At 44.3% G+C, this 15,685-nt stretch overlaps 1 protein-coding gene across 1 annotated transcript in view; it reads left to right on the top strand.

Annotated features, from left to right (window-relative positions):
* Positions 1-15,685, top strand: part of LIPH (lipase H) — a 43,649-nt gene that overhangs the window by 12,946 nt on the left and 15,018 nt on the right. The window contains exons 2-5 of the mRNA XM_003806608.4: positions 4,651-5,018; positions 6,105-6,213; positions 12,105-12,206; positions 15,431-15,520. Coding sequence (XP_003806656.3) covers positions 4,651-5,018; positions 6,105-6,213; positions 12,105-12,206; positions 15,431-15,520 — 669 coding nt within the window. The remainder of the gene's footprint in view (positions 1-4,650; positions 5,019-6,104; positions 6,214-12,104; positions 12,207-15,430; positions 15,521-15,685) is intronic.

Here is a 15,685-nt window from a genome sequence, read left to right as displayed (position 1 = left end):
TATATGTTATGCCAATAAATGTAAATAGATATACTCATTTATCTTTTTTAAAGGATCTGAGAGTGGGTCATAAAATAATACCCAATTTGATCCTATATATAAGATCTGTAAAATGCGGCCGGGCGTGGTGGCTCACGCCTGTGATCCCAGCACTTTGGGAGGCTGAGGCGGGTGGATCACCTGAAGTCTGGAGTTTGAGACCAGCCTGGCCAACAAGGTGAAACCCCGTCTCTACTAAAAATACAAAAATTAGCTTGGCATGGTGGCGGGCACCTATAATCCCAGCTACTTAAGAGGCTGAGGCAGTAGAATCGCTTGAACCCGGGGGGCGGATGTTGCAGTGATCCAAGATCACGCCACTGCACTCCAGCCTGGGCAACAGACTGAAACTCTGTCTCAAAAAAAAAAGAAAAAAAAAAAGATCTGTAAAATAAAGGGATTCAGAAGGTGAAAAGGATAAAGACACAGTAGGCAAATGCTGACAAAAAGAGAGCCCAGTTATGATAAAAATATCATTTGAGGCTGGGCGCAGTGGCTCACGCCTGTAATCCCAGCACTTTGGGAGGCTGAGGTGGGAGGATCACAAGGTCAAGAGATTGAGACCATCCTGGCCAACATGGTGAAACCCCGTCTCTACTAAAAATACAAAAATTAGCTGGGCATGATGGTGCGCACCTGTAGTCCCAGCTACTTGGGAGACAGGCAGGGGAATCACTTGAACCTGGGAAGTGAAGGTTGCAGTGAGCCAAGATCACACCACTGCACTCCAGCCTGGCAACAGAGCAAGACTCTGTCTCAAAAAAAAAAAAAAAAATATATATATGTATATATATATGTGTATATATATGTATATGTGTATATATGTATATATGTATATATGTGTATATGTGTATATATGTATATATGTATATATGTGTGTATATATGTATATATGTGTATATATGCATATATGTATATATGTGTATATATGTGTATATATGCATATATGTATATATGTGTATATATGTGTATATATATGTATATATGTATATATGTGTATATATATTATTTGGTGGAATATATATTTGGTGGAATATATTATTTGGTAGAATTAAAGGTAAAAGGGGCATATTAAAATTAAAAAGGACGTAACACCTGAAACATTAAGTATAGGTAATAAAAGAAAAAATCTACAAAAATAAAGCTTAATAGTTTGGGTAACTTGAATTTGCCCAACTGTATTATTATCGTACTTTGATGTTATGTTTTTATTCTTTGAAAAGAATCCCCCATTATTGGCATTTAGATACTCATTATTTTCAGATGATGCAAGAGAAAGAAGATTCCTGATCCCCAGACCAGACCAAGCTCCCTATTTAAGTTTTCATCTTACACTCTATCTCTTTTATATGACACATATCACAGGTAGCAGTTTTATACTTATTTGTGTGTATTATTTCATTACTGACTGATTCTTCCTCTAAAATGCCACCTGACATAGAATCTAGGATAGAGTAGATTCTTTTGGAATGAATTGCACATATTCTCTGAGGATGAGAGATAATATATGTAAAGCTTTTATAATATTTAGTATTTAGAGGAACAAGGAAATCTGTTTCACTTAATACTTACGATGGACTTCTCCGGGGGACAGAACCATTACAAAAATAACTAAGACTTAAAAGAAATTATGTAAGGCTGGGCGTGGAAGCTCATGCTGTAATCCCAGCACTCTGGGAGGCCGAGGCAAGTGGATCACTTGAGCCCAGGAGTTCAAGACTAGCCTGGACAACATAGCTAATGCCTGTCTCTACAAAAAATATAAAAATTAGCCAGACATGGTGATGTGCACTTGTAGCCCCAGCTACTTGGGAGGTTGAGGTGGGAGAACTGCTTGAGCCCAGGAGGAAGAGGTTGCATGAGCTGAGATCGTGCCACTGCACTCCAGCCTGGGCGACAGAGCAAGACCCTGTCTCAAAACAAAACACAAAACCAGACAATTAAACAATCCTCTTCTTGGGAAAGTAATCTCTGTCTTCTCAAGTATGATCTCATTCAGAATTAGTCTCCCCAGGATTCCTCTCTTGGGCAGATAGGCGACAAGTGAAAGATGACATAATTTCCCCAGGCCACCTGGGGAGTCAGTTGCACAACCAGGAACAAAACCCAGCCTTACTGATAGCTAAGAAGGAGAGGCTCAGCCCTACCCCAAGACACTTCCTGTTCAATAAGAAGATGACTAATTACACAGGCAACTCTTTGCTCTGGGTTTTGCTCTACAAACAACTGGGCAAGTCCATGTTCCCAGGAGCATGCGACTTACAGGAAGAGGAAATGAAAGAGGCCAATGGATGGAGAAAATACTTACATCACGAGCATGCCTCGCTACCCAGGCTACTTGATGAAGCAGAGTAAAAGGAGGAATGTGCGTATTTGAGGTTCAACATTAACCACCTGTTTTCTAGGATGAGGGATTTCAAAGCCTCCTTAACTTTTTTTTTTTTTTAAGAGATAGAGTCTCACTGATTATTTATCTACCTGATTAACCGCAGTTTTGAGCACTAAACAGAGGATGCAGATAAATTTCAGATACCAAGAAAAATTATTTAAAATGGCAAGCTTGGCTGGGCACGATGGCTCACGCCTGTAATCCCAACACTTTGGGAGGCCAAGGCAGGTGGATCACCTGAGGTCAGGAGTTCAAGACCACCTTGGCCAACATGATGAAACCCTGTCTCTACTAAAAATACAAAAATTAGCTGGGCATGGTGGCGGGTGCCTGTAATTCCAGCTACTTGGGAGGCTGAGGCAGGAGAATCGCTTGAATCCCGGAGATGAAGTTTGCAGTGAGCCAAGATTGCACCACTGCACTCCAGCCTGGGCAACAGAGCAAGACTCCATATCAAATTAATAAATAAAATGGCAAGGTTTTAGTCCTAAATAAGTCTCTTTAACTTCATGAAAGCAGAAATCCTACAGATGGTGTTTTCTGGGAACAAATTTCACTAATTGTTAAGTAACGATAAAAACCATTAATTTAAGTGTAACCAACAAGTAACATTTAGCCACGTGTAAATTTCCTTTAAGTTCATTTAATTTTTATTTATTTATTTATTTACATATTTATTTATTTGGGGGGGTTGGTTTTGTGCTGATTCTATTATGAAACTTCACTCACTCCTGAGTACCAGAGCCTTTTTGAAAAGTTTCAATAAATGCATAACTGAACAGACTCAGGTTATTAAAGATGGGCAGGGACCCCAAGACGAAGGCTACTCTGAGGCTTAGAATGAAGAATACTTCCTGGATGTGCAAATGAAGATTCATTGAGAACAGGGACCCAGAGCAAATGCTTCCTGAATTCCTATTGGAGGAAGTCAGACAGATGTTTCCCAGGGCACTCTTGTCTTCTGTTGGCCCACTGCATGTTAACAGCCTTCCCTTTCTGCTCTTGTCCACCAAGAATGGCCATCGGTAGTGCCTTGCCTCTTCTGAGTATCTTACAGAAGATACTCATTATCTCCCACTTGGAGCTGGGGATGACTTGCTGTTCCACATGTTATTGAGTCCTCTACCATATGCTGGGCACTGTGAGGGATATACAAGTAATGAGCTGCCATTTCAAAGAGATTGTGTTCTAGCAGGATAGACACATATATACATAGATATCTATAATGTGTGCCTGAAAGTAGGTTTTCATTGTGTCGTCAACAAGGTGCATAAAGGGAGTTTTGGGAGTTCCAGGGTAAAGGATAGTACTTATAGCTGGGAGGGTCAGAGAAGGCTTCATTAAGGTGGCTTTTGGGTTAAATCTTGAAGGAGGATAGGATTTGGAAGAATGGTTTTCTGGTGAAGCAAGAGGTCACTACTTACAAGCTCTGGATCAAATATGATTTTGTTGGCAGGGCACGGTGGCTCATGCCTGTAATCCCAGCACCTTGGGAGGCCGAGGTGGGCAGATCACCTGAGGTCAGGAGTTCGAGACCAGCCTGGCCAACATGGTGAAACCTCATCTCTTCTAAAAATACAAAAATTAGCCCGGTGTTGTGGTGGACGCCTGTAATCCCAGCTACTTGGGAGGCTGAGGCATGAGAATCACTTGAACCCGGGAGGCGGAGGTTGCAGTGAGCTGAGATTGCACCACTGCACTCCGGCCTGGGCGACAGAGTGAGACTCTGTCTCCAAAACAAAAACAAAAACAAAAAAACAAATATGATTTGGCAGCCAGGTGCGGTGGGCTCAGGCCTGTAATCCTACCACTTTGGGAGGCCGAGGTGAGTGGATCACTTGAGGTCAAAAGAGTTTGAGATCAGCCTGGCCAACATGGTGAAACCCCATCTCTATCAAAAAATACACAAATTAGCCGGCCATGATGGCATGCGCCTGTAGTCCCAGCTACTCAAGGAGGCTGAGGTGGGAGAATTGCTTGAGCCTGGGAGGTGGAAGTTATAGTGAGCTGATATTGCACCACTGCACTCCAGCCTGGGTGAGAGTGAGACCCTGTCTCAAAGTATGTATATATGATTTTGCAACTTCATTCAACTGGATCCAGCCCTTAGCCAGGTCTTATCAGGAACATAAGAAGAACTCCTACAAATATGGAGCAGCACTCTTGCTTGATGCCCAGCTAAGGAAAGACCTGTCGTGATGCCATCTAATTTTTATTTTCAGACGCAGAAGAAACATGTCCTTCATTCACCAGGCTGAGCTTTCACAGTGCAGTGGTTGGTACGGGACTAAATGTGAGGTTGATGCTCTACACGAGGAGAAACCTGACCTGCGCACAAACCATCAACTCCTCAGCTTTTGGGAACTTGAATGTGACCAAGAAAACCACCTTCATTGTCCACGGATTCAGGCCAACAGGCTCCCCTCCTGTTTGGATGGATGACTTAGTAAAGGGTTTGCTCTCTGTTGAAGACATGAACGTAGTTGTTGTTGATTGGAATCGAGGAGCTACAACTTTAATATACACCCATGCCTCTAGTAAGACCAGAAAAGTAGCCATGGTCTTGAAGGAATTTATTGACCAGATGTTGGTAAGAGAATTCTCAAAGATGATTCAGAGCTAAGTTGAAACTGGCCCATTATCTGAGGGCTTAAAGCCAAGAGATAGCTACAGTGAGCAGGAGGCCTATATTGCAACATTTTGCAAATGTGAATAAGCCCCAGGGAAGGTGAGATGAGGGGCTGTGCAAAATGTCCATAGGTATGTTTGTTAGGCTGTGCACTGCACAGGGCACCCATCTGAGGGAGCACCCTTGTCATTGTGACATTATAGATTTATATATTTATTATGATAAATTTCCACCAGATGATGACAAAGTGTCTTGAGGAAGGGACATTTTTTTCTAGCTCACAATAAAGGTGTCTTACAGGTAGGAGAGGTTCTGTCTAGGATTTCTTGGTTTAAATGCCTAGAGCTTCCTCAACTTCTTTTTTTTTTTTTTTGAGACGGAATCTCGTTCTGTTACCAGGCTGGAGTGCAGTGGTGTGATTTCAGCTCACCGCAACCTCTGCCTACCGGGTTCAGCGATTCTCTTGCCTCAGCCCCCCGAGTAGCTGGGACTACAGGTACACGCCACCATGCCCAGCTAATTTTTGTATTTTTAGTAGAGACGGGGTTTCACCATGTTGGCCAGGATGGTCTTGATCTCCTGACATCGTGATCCACCTGCCTTGGCCTTCCAAAGTGCTGGGATTACAGGCGTGAGCCACTGCGCCCGGCTAATTTTGTATTTTTAGTAAAGACGGGGTTTCTCCATGTTGGTCAGGCTAGCCTCGAACTCCCGACCTCAGGTGATCTGCCCGCCTCGGCCTCCCACAGGGCTGGGATTACAGGCGTGGGCCACTGTGCCCAGCAGACAGACTATTTTGAATCCTGCTCTGCTTTCTCCCCAGCTGCCTGATCTGGGGCAGATGACTTCAACTTAGGGCCCCAGTTTCCTCATCTGCATAATCAAAAGAATAGTATTTACTTTGCATGGATGTTGTGACCTTTAAATGAGATAATAGATGTAAGGTGCTTAGAATTACTTCTCCAAGGTCAACAGCCAGGAAATTTCTACAAATGTTAATTCCTTGGCCCCTTACAATTTACAATGATGGACCTCTTGAAATTCCAGGCAGAAGGAGCTTCTCTTGATGACATTTACATGATTGGAGTAAGTTTAGGAGCCCACATATCTGGGTTTGTTGGAGAGATGTACGATGGATGGCTGGGGAGAATTACAGGTAAGTGCCTGTGAATGGGCATGGGGTGGTGGCCTGGGCAGGGTGTTCACTGGGGGAGCATTATGTAGGCCAATCCAACTCCTTGGGTTCAAAGCCAGCTCCAATTACCTAACCTCTCTGAGCGTGGGTCATTGCATGCAAAAGGAAGATCAAAATAATATTGACCTCAGGCTATTATGTAATAAAACATAAGTAAAGCATTTTGTAAATTGCGTATACTATAGAAAAGATGGGTAGTGACTTTATTTCTATTATGGCTGGAAAAACAGCTATGTCCCATTCAAATCTGTGTGCCCCAAACAGTTAGTCCTCTTCCTTTTATTTAATCCAGGAGACCCTGAACTATAAACCTAATACGCTTCAGTCCCCAGGCACAGCTGGAGTCTCATAAGAAAATGAGATGGGAATTTTGATGGCTGGGGCTTATTCTCTAAATATCAGCTTTCGGGCCAACACTGAATGAAAACCTTCAGAAATGCAGTAGGTCAGATCCCAAACAAAGACTCCTTTGCTGGAATCTCCTGCCTCGGGCTTAGTAGCTTTCCACAGTGGCTCTCTCTTTCAGAGTCTCAAAGCTTCTCCCATTTCTCCTTTCCCAGAATCCATCCTCATACCTAGATGGCTATTTTAAATCTATGGAAACTGAAAAGGTAGAAGTGGATGGAAAAAGGGGAGAGGTAAATGATTAAAACTACATTTAGGAGGTAAACTTTTAGGGCCGCAAGTTTTAAATTTTATTTTTAATTTAAATTTTATTTTATTTTATTATTTATTTATTTTTGAGAAAGAGTCTCACTCTGTCACCCAGGCTGGAGTGCAGTGGTGCAATCTCGGCTCACTGCAACCTCCACCTCCCAGGTTCAAGCGATTCTCCTGCCTCAGCCTCCTCAGGAGCTGGGATTACAGGCATGCGCCACCACTCTTGGCTAATTTTTGTATTTTTAGTAGAGACAGGGTTTCGCCATGTTGGCCAGGCTTGTCTTGAACTCCTGACCTCAGGTGATCCACCCATCTCGGCCTCCCAAAGTGCTGGGATTACAGGCATGAGCCACTGCACATAGCTTTTTTTTTTTTTTTTTTGACAGGGTCTCGCTGTGTTGCCCAGGCTGGCATGCAGCTCACTGCAGCCGTAACCCCCCAGGCACAAGCAATCCTCCACTCAGCCTCTCAAGTAGCTGAGACTACAGGTGTGTGCCACCACACGTGCTTAATTTTTAATTTTTTTGTAGAGATAGAGTCTCACCATGTTGCCCAGGCTGGTCTTGAACTCCTGGGCTCAAGCAATCCTCTCACTTCAGCCTCCCAAAGTGCTGGGATTACAGGTATGAGCCACTGTGCCCGGCCTCATGTTGTATTTCTGTTGGACAGCACTTCCTTCAAGAGTTTATGTTGATCTGGGGTATGGAAGTAAGAGGCCGTGAAGTTGCATGCAAAATGTTGGGTGTCCTGGGGAGGGGTCCAGAATTTTCATCAAATTCTCAAACCAGTTAAGGCTGCAATAAAAGCCAAGGATTCTTATCTGAACATTTTTCTGGTGATCTTAGAGCAATAAGAAAAAGCTCTTTGGCTGGGTGCAGTAGCTCATGCCTGTAATCCCAGCACTTTGGGAAGCCAACGCAGAAGAATCGCTTGAGTCTAGGAGCTTGAGGATGCAGTGAGCTATGATCGTGCCACTGCACTCAAGCCTGGGTGACAGAGTGAGATCCTGTCTCAAAAAAACAGTAAACAAAAACCAAAACAAAACAACAAAAAAGGAAATCTCACTTTTTACATTCTGTTTGTATTCCACAATAATCTCAGAATGTTCTGGATTTAGATTCAGGAGCCATCTATTTATTTTAATTTTTTTAATTTAGTGATGGGATCTCACGTTGTTGCCCAGGTTGGCCTTGGACTCCTGCGCTCAAGCAATCCTCCTGCGTTGGCCCCCCATAGTGCTGGGATTACAGGTGTGAGCCACCACCTGGTCTTAGGAGTCCTTTTATAAGTCTTCTTTTTTTTTTTTTTTTTGAGACAGAGTCTTACTCTGTCGCCCAGGCTGGAGTGTAGTGGCATGATCATGGCTCACTGCAGCCTGATGCTCCCTGGGCTCAGGTGATCACCTCTGAGGCTCCCATCTCAGCCTCTCAAGCAGCTGGGACTACCGGCGTGCACCACCATGCCTGGCTAATTTTTGAATTTTTTCTAGAGATGGAGTTTCGCCATGTTGCCCAGGCTGGTCTTGAACTCCCGTGTTCAAGCGATCTGCCTGCTTCAGCCTCCCAAAGTGCTGAGATTACAGACATGAGCCACCGCACCTGACCTTATGAGTCTTCTGAAGTAGCTATTAATTCTACCTCCATTTTATAAATTAAAGGAACTGAGATTCAGAGAAGTAAAGTAACCTGCCTAAGGGCACACAGCTGGTTAGCGCTAGGTTTCGGGCTCCATATCTATCTGCTCACACATAGTATGCAGCTTTTACTATAATTTTTTTCTGACACTGGAAGCTAATCATTTGCTATGGCTTATCACTAAGGAAATCCCAAGTCCAAGCCTGCCTGTGACAGTCTCAGTTTGTACCTTTGTCTTGGTGTAATTATTAAGAGCACCGTTATCACTCTGAAAACTGTCCTGCTTCAGATGTTTTATTCATCATGAATCTGGAGGTTGCTATAAACTGAGGCTCTCACCATAAATTTTATTTATTTATTTATTTTTGAGACAGGGTCTTACTTTGTTACCCAGGCTGGAATGCAGTGGTGCAATCACAACTCACTGCAGCCTCAAACTCCCAGGCTTATTAATAGCATCCTTATCACTCTGAAAATTGCCCTGGTTCAGATGTTTTATTCATCAAGAATCTAGCGCTCTGAAACTGAAGCTCTGTTAATTTTATTTATTTATTTTTGTTTTTTTGAGACACAGTCTCACTCTGTCACCCAGGCTGTATTACAGTGTCATGATCTTGGCTCACTGCAATCTCTGCCTCCCGGATTCAAGCAATTATCGTGCCTCAGCCTCCCAAGTAGCTGGGATTACAGGCTCCTGCTACCGCACCCAGCTAATTTTTGTATTTTTTTAATTAATTAATTATTATTATTGTTATTTGAGACCGAGTCTCACTGTGTCGCCCAGGCTGGAGTACAGTGGCACGATCTCGGCTTATTGCAACCTCCGCCTCCTAGGTTCAAGAGATTCTCATGCCTCAGCCTCCCGAGTAGCTGGGACTACAGGTGCCTGCCACCACGCCTGGCTAATTTTGTATTTTTAGTAGAGATGGAGTTTCATCATGTTGGCCAGGCTGGTCTCAAACTCCTGACCTCAGGTGATCCAACCACCTCAGCCTCCCAAAGTTCTGGGATTACAGGCATGAGCCACTGTGCCCAGCCTATTTATTTATTTATTTTTGAGACAGGGTCTTATTTTGCCACCCAGGCTGGAGTGCAGTGGTGCAATCACAGCACACTGCAGCCTCAAACTCCCGGCCTCAAGCCATCCTCTCAGCTCAGCTTTCTCTCCATCTCCCCACCACCTCAAGTAGCTAGGACTACAGGGACTACAGGCGCATGCCACTGCGCCAGGCACTGCTTATTTTATCCCTCCCTCCCTCTGTCTCTCTGTCTCTCTTTCTTTCTTTCTTTCTTTCTTTCTTTCTTTCTTTCTTTCTTTCTTTCTTTCTTTTCTTTCTCTCTCTCTCTCTCTCTTGCTTGGTCTGTCGCCTGGGCTGGAGGGCAATGGCACAATCATGGCTCACTGCAATCTGGAACTTCTGAGCTCAAGTGATCCTCCTGCCTCAGTCTCCGGAGCAGCTAAGATTACAAGCATGAGCCACCACACCCAACAAATTTTTAATTTTTTTGTAGAGACAGGGTCTCCGTATGTTGCCCAGGCTAGTCTCGAACTCCTGGTCTCAAGCAATCCTCCCGCCTTGGCCTCCCAAACTCTAGGATTATAGATGTAAGCCACTGCGACCAGCTGAAATGGAGGGATTAAAGCTAGAACCAGGTAGGCTAGGTGTGCTGGCTCACACCTGTAATCCTGGCCTTTTGGGAAGCTGAGGCGGGAGGACTGCTTGAGTCCAGGAGTTTGAGACCAGCCTGGGCAACATAGCAAGTGCCCCTACAACCGGCTCTCCTCCCCTACCCCCACAAATAAAAAAAAAAGAAAGAAAGAAAAAGGCTAGAATTTAGGAAATAAGGGCAAAGACACTCTTGCATTTTATATGTAACACCAGGGGATAGGAGATATAAAATGACATGCATAGACAAAAACTTCAAGGGAGACTTCCCTTGAAGCCTTCTTCACTCCAGGTAGGGATCTGGTAAACCAGACCTTTTGGAGCTGCTGATTTTTTTTTTCCTTTTTTCTTTCTTTTTCTTTTTCTTTTTTTTTTTTTTTGAGACGGAGTCTCGCTCTGTCACCCAGGCTGGAGTGCAGTGGCACGATCTTGGCTCACTGCAACCTCTGCCTCCCCAGTTCAAACAATTCTCCTGCCTTAGCCTCCCAACTAGCTGGGACTACAGGTGCGTGCCACCACGCCCAGCTAATTTTTTTTTTTTTTTTGGTATTTTTAATAGATACGGGGTTTCACCATGTTAGCCAGGATGGTCTCAATCTCCTGTCCTCATGATCCGCCCACCTCGGCCTCCCAAAGTGCTGGGATTACAGTGGTCAGCCACCACACCCAGCTTTTTCTTGTTGTTGTTTAATCTTTATTTTGTGGTTACAACATCATAGGAGCTTCTCTCCTGTTTTTCCAGCTGCTTCATAGTGATAGTGAGGAACACCCAAATAACATTGACCAAGGGTGAGAAACCGGTTTAGGCATTTATAGAGCGAGTTAATTCTGCAGGGATTGACACCCACTTGGTTTCCCTCTTCAATACCTAGCCTGATACCTGGCCTGACCAGTGAGTTTCGCCCTCTCCTGCCGAGCTTGCTAAACTCAGGGCAGTGAAACCAAGAGTTCAACAGATACAAGTGGTTGCATTAAGAGGCTGTGTTCTGATCAAGCCTCTTGATCTTCCTGAATCACAGTTCATTCATCTGGAAAATAATAATAACTACCCTGCCTCCCTCACGGGTTTGCAACATGGATCAAATGGGCTAGCATATATGAATAAGAGTGGAAGTTCTTTATTTATTAACAACAAAAAGGAAGGGCTGAGTGAGGTTTCTCGGTCATCTAAAGTGGGGTAAAGATGAGTATAGCGCTTGCTTTCTTTCTTTCTCTTTCTTTCTTTCTTTCTCTCTCTCTCTCTCTCTTTCTTTCTTTCTTCTTCAAGACAGAGCCTTGATCTGCCGCCAGGCTGGAATGATCTTGGCTCACTGAAACCTCTGCCTCCCGGGTTCAAGCGATCCTCCTGCCTCAGCCTCCCGAGTAGCTAGGACTACAGGCACACACCACCACGTCCAGCTAATTTTTTTGTATTTTTGTAGACATGGGATTTCACCATGTTGGCCAGGATGGTCTTGATCTCTTGACCTCATGATGTGCCTGCCTCGGCCTCCCAAAGTGCTGGGATTACAGGTGTGAGCCACTGCGCCCAGGCTGCTCTTTTCTCTTTAATGCGCCCTTTGGTGCTTTTTTCCTGGGGACCGCCCGTTTATCCCCACCCCTTGAACCTCATACACGTGTACGTTCCCTACTGTTGAGCTCTGCATGACACATGCCCCTGATGGAGTCTGGATGCCATTCTCAGGGGCACAGCCAGGGTAACCGTCTCCACTGTGGGAACAAGCTGCAGAGCCATGGAAAGGAGTCCTGGCCAAGTGGGACGGGAGTGTGAGCACTCACCCACCTGAGGGTGCCCTACAGCCTGGGAGCCACCCTCATCCAGAAGGATCAAAGGCCCGGCTGCAGGTGACTCATGGTGTGGGGCTGCCAAGTGACTCTGTTTTCCTTCCAGGCCTCGACCCTGCAGGCCCTTTATTCAACGGGAAACCTCACCAAGACAGATTAGATCCCAGTGATGCGCAGTTTGTTGATGTCATCCATTCCGACACTGATGGTAACGCTCCTTTCCTTGTGGGCCAGTGACACCGCCAGGCTCCTAAAGAGTGTCCCCTGGGGTGAGATAATCATGTAGGAGCAGATCAGGTTCCTCTAGATTCTAACTTTTTTTTCCAGGCAGGGTTCCAAATCCACCGAAATATTGAAGGGAAGCTGGTTTAATGTAGGCACCCAGGACCTTGTGCTAGAGCGTGGATGATTATCCCACGGTCTCTTCATCTTTTTATTTTTTTAATTTTTTTTGAGACAGAGTCTCGCTCTGTCGCCCAGGCTGGAGTGCAGTGGCGCAATCTCGACTCACTGCAAGCTCTGCCTCCCAGGTTCTCGCCATCCTCCCGCCTCAGCCTCCCGAGTAGCTGGGATTATAGGCACACGCCGCCACGCCTGGCTAATTTTTTGTATTTTTAGTAGAGACGGGGTTTCACCATGTTAGCCAGGATGGTCTCTATCTCCTGACTTTGTGATCCGCCCGCCTCGGCCTCCCAAAGTGCTGGGATTACAGGCGTGAGCCACCGCGCCCGGCATATTTTTAAAGGAATCATCATGCTCAATGAAGGACAGGCTAATTTTTTCAACATGAAGATAAGTGTTTTCCTATGTGCAACTGGGTTTGCATGCATGATTTCTTAGTGTTGTTGGTTCTTTTTATTTTCTTGAGCTGCAGGTGTTAAATCTCTCCACACAGAGTCACTCTGATGCACCTACAGCTCTCTGGCTCTCTGCAGATCTTCTTGGCCATTGCTGTCTTTATTTTTATTTTATTTTATATTTTATTTTATTTTATTATTTTATTTTTTATTTTATTTTATTTTATCTTATTTTTATTTTATCTTATTTTATTTTATTTTATTTTATTTTATTATTTTGAGACAGAGTTTCACTCCTGCCACCCAGGCTGGAGTGCAGTGGCATGATCTTGGCTCACTGCAACATCTGCCTCCTGGGTTCAAGCAATTCTCCTGCCCCAGCCTCCCAAGTAGCTGGGATTACAGGCACTCACCACCATTCCCAGCTAATTTTTGTATTTTTACTAGAGACAGGGTTTCACTATGTTGGCCAGGCTGGTGTCAAACTCCTGAGGTCAGGTGATCCACCCGCCTTGGCCTCCCAAAGTGCTGGGATTACAGGTGTGAGCCACTCTTCCTGGCCATCTTTATTTTTTTAATTTTTAAATTTATCTTCTTTTTGTAGAGATGGGGGTCTCGCTATGTTGTCCAGGCTGATCAATCGATCCTCCCACTTCAGCCTCCCAAAGTGCTGGGATTACAGGCTTGAGCCACTGTGGCTGGCCCATTTCTGTCTTTCACGGTGCTGTTTTTGTGTCTGGGATTGGATACGTGTTATGTGGGGTTGGGTGATACTCAAGGATGGGTACCTATATCCAGATGTCTGGGAGAAGAGCTGGAGTAGGAACTTGGGGAGGATTGAGGAAACAGCAGAGTGGTCATTTAATCGGACATTCTCTTCATGATACAACCACCTAAAAAAACCCTTGCCATCTCTCATCGGCATTCTGGTGTGGTGTTCAACAATTATTTGCCTTGAAAGAAATTGTCTCTTTGTGAAACAGTGGCATTCTTACTATGAAGTTTGCAAAGTACATTTTAATGCTTGGTGGAGTAGGATAGAGCAATTTATTTTTGGGAAGTGAATTTTGAAGGAAAGGGTATAGTTTTGCCATCAGACAGATGCAGCTTCAGATCCCAGGTTTTGCCCTTTCTAATGATGTCATGTTAGTTCCTTAAGTCCTCTGAGCTTCCTTTTTTTTCATTGATAGAGACAAGGTCTCACTATGTTGCCCAGGCTGGTCTCAAACTCGTGAGCTCAAATGATCCTTCTGCCTTGGCCTCCCAAAGTGCTAGGATTACAGGCGTGAGCCACCATGCCTGGTCCCATATCTTCACTTAAGTTGTTTCATCTGAATTTACCAGTGGCCACTTTGCATTGTGAAACACCTAGTACCATGCCCAGAGACACATGTGGGTTTTCAATATATAATAACTATTATTATTATTACTATGATGCATTATGTATATACATGTGCATATGTATGTACATCTACATTAAATTTATATTAAATCAAGCACTTTACTGATTGGGGGTTTAATAAAGACAGTAAACAGTTATTAAATCTATATATACTTTTTAAAATGTTTATTATTATTATTTTTTAAGACACGGTCTGTCTCTGTCACCCAGGCTGGAATGCAGTCGCGCTTTTGGCTCACGGCACCCTCCTCCTCCTAGCTCGAGTGATCCTCCCACCTCAACCCCTTGAGTAGCTGGGACTACAGGCACACACCACAATGCCTGGCTAATTTTTGTATATTTTGTAGAGACGGGGTTTCGCCATTTTGCCCAGGCTGGCCTCGATTCTCCCACCTCAGCCTCCCAAAATGCTGGGATTATAGGGGTGAGCCACTGCACCCGACCTATATATACATTTCTAGGTCCTCATTTTCTAGAAGTAGTTCCAATCTTTTTACCATCTTAGGTCTGAAATATTTAAAGATTTTATCTACTAAGTAAACATTCATTTTTTCCTGTCTCCTATTTATTAGTTATACAAATGCAAATAGAGGCTCGGAAGCACCAGGCAATTAAAGGGTTGCAGCAAAATATAACGAAGAAATGGGGCCGGGCGCAGTGGCTCATGCCTGTAATACCAGCGCTTTGGGAGGCCGAGGCGGGCAGATCGCGAGGTCAGGAGTTTAAGACCAGCCTGGACAACATGGTGAAACCCCGTCTCTACTAAAAACACAAAAAGTTAGCTGGTCATGGTGGCACATGCCTGTAATTCCAGCTACTCGGGAGGCTGAGGCAGGAAAATCGCTTGAACCCAGGAGGTGGAGGTTGCAGTGAGCAGAGATCGCATCATTGCACTCCAGCCTGGGCGACAGAGCAAGACTCCATCTCAAAAAAAAAAAAAAAGAGAAGAAATGTATCATTTTATTAGCCTTGCAGTGGATGAGTGACTAAACTCCCTTAGGTTGTTAGAAATATTGGAAGTAAATTCCTTACCATCTTCACAGTTAACCTAGTTGGAAATCATTGCCTTCTAACTAACTAGCTGGGTGACTTTCGGCAAAACTCTTACATAGGTATAACAATAATGATATAACAACAATAATAATACAATTCCTGCTTATACCCGACAGGCAAATGAGCTGTGAGATAGGAAAAATTCAAAGGAGTGTAAAAGCAGAATGTGTTCTCTTTTAGCACTGGGCTACAAGGAGCCATTAGGAAACATAGACTTCTACCCAAATGGAGGATTGGATCAACCTGGCTGCCCCAAAACAATATTGGGAGGTAAGCCTTTATATTTTGTAAAATAGTGGTATAAAAAGGCATATTTGGAGGCTGTGCATGGTGGCTCATGCCTGTAATCCCAGCACTTTGGGAGGCCGAGGCGGGTGGATCACCTGAGGTCAGGAGTTTGAGACGAGCCTGGCCAACATAGTGAAACCCCATCTC

Source organism: Pan paniscus, chromosome 2, assembly GCF_029289425.2.
Source record: "Pan paniscus chromosome 2, NHGRI_mPanPan1-v2.0_pri, whole genome shotgun sequence".
Taxonomy (NCBI): Eukaryota; Metazoa; Chordata; class Mammalia; order Primates; family Hominidae; genus Pan; species Pan paniscus.
This window is presented reverse-complemented; position numbering and strand designations above follow the sequence as displayed.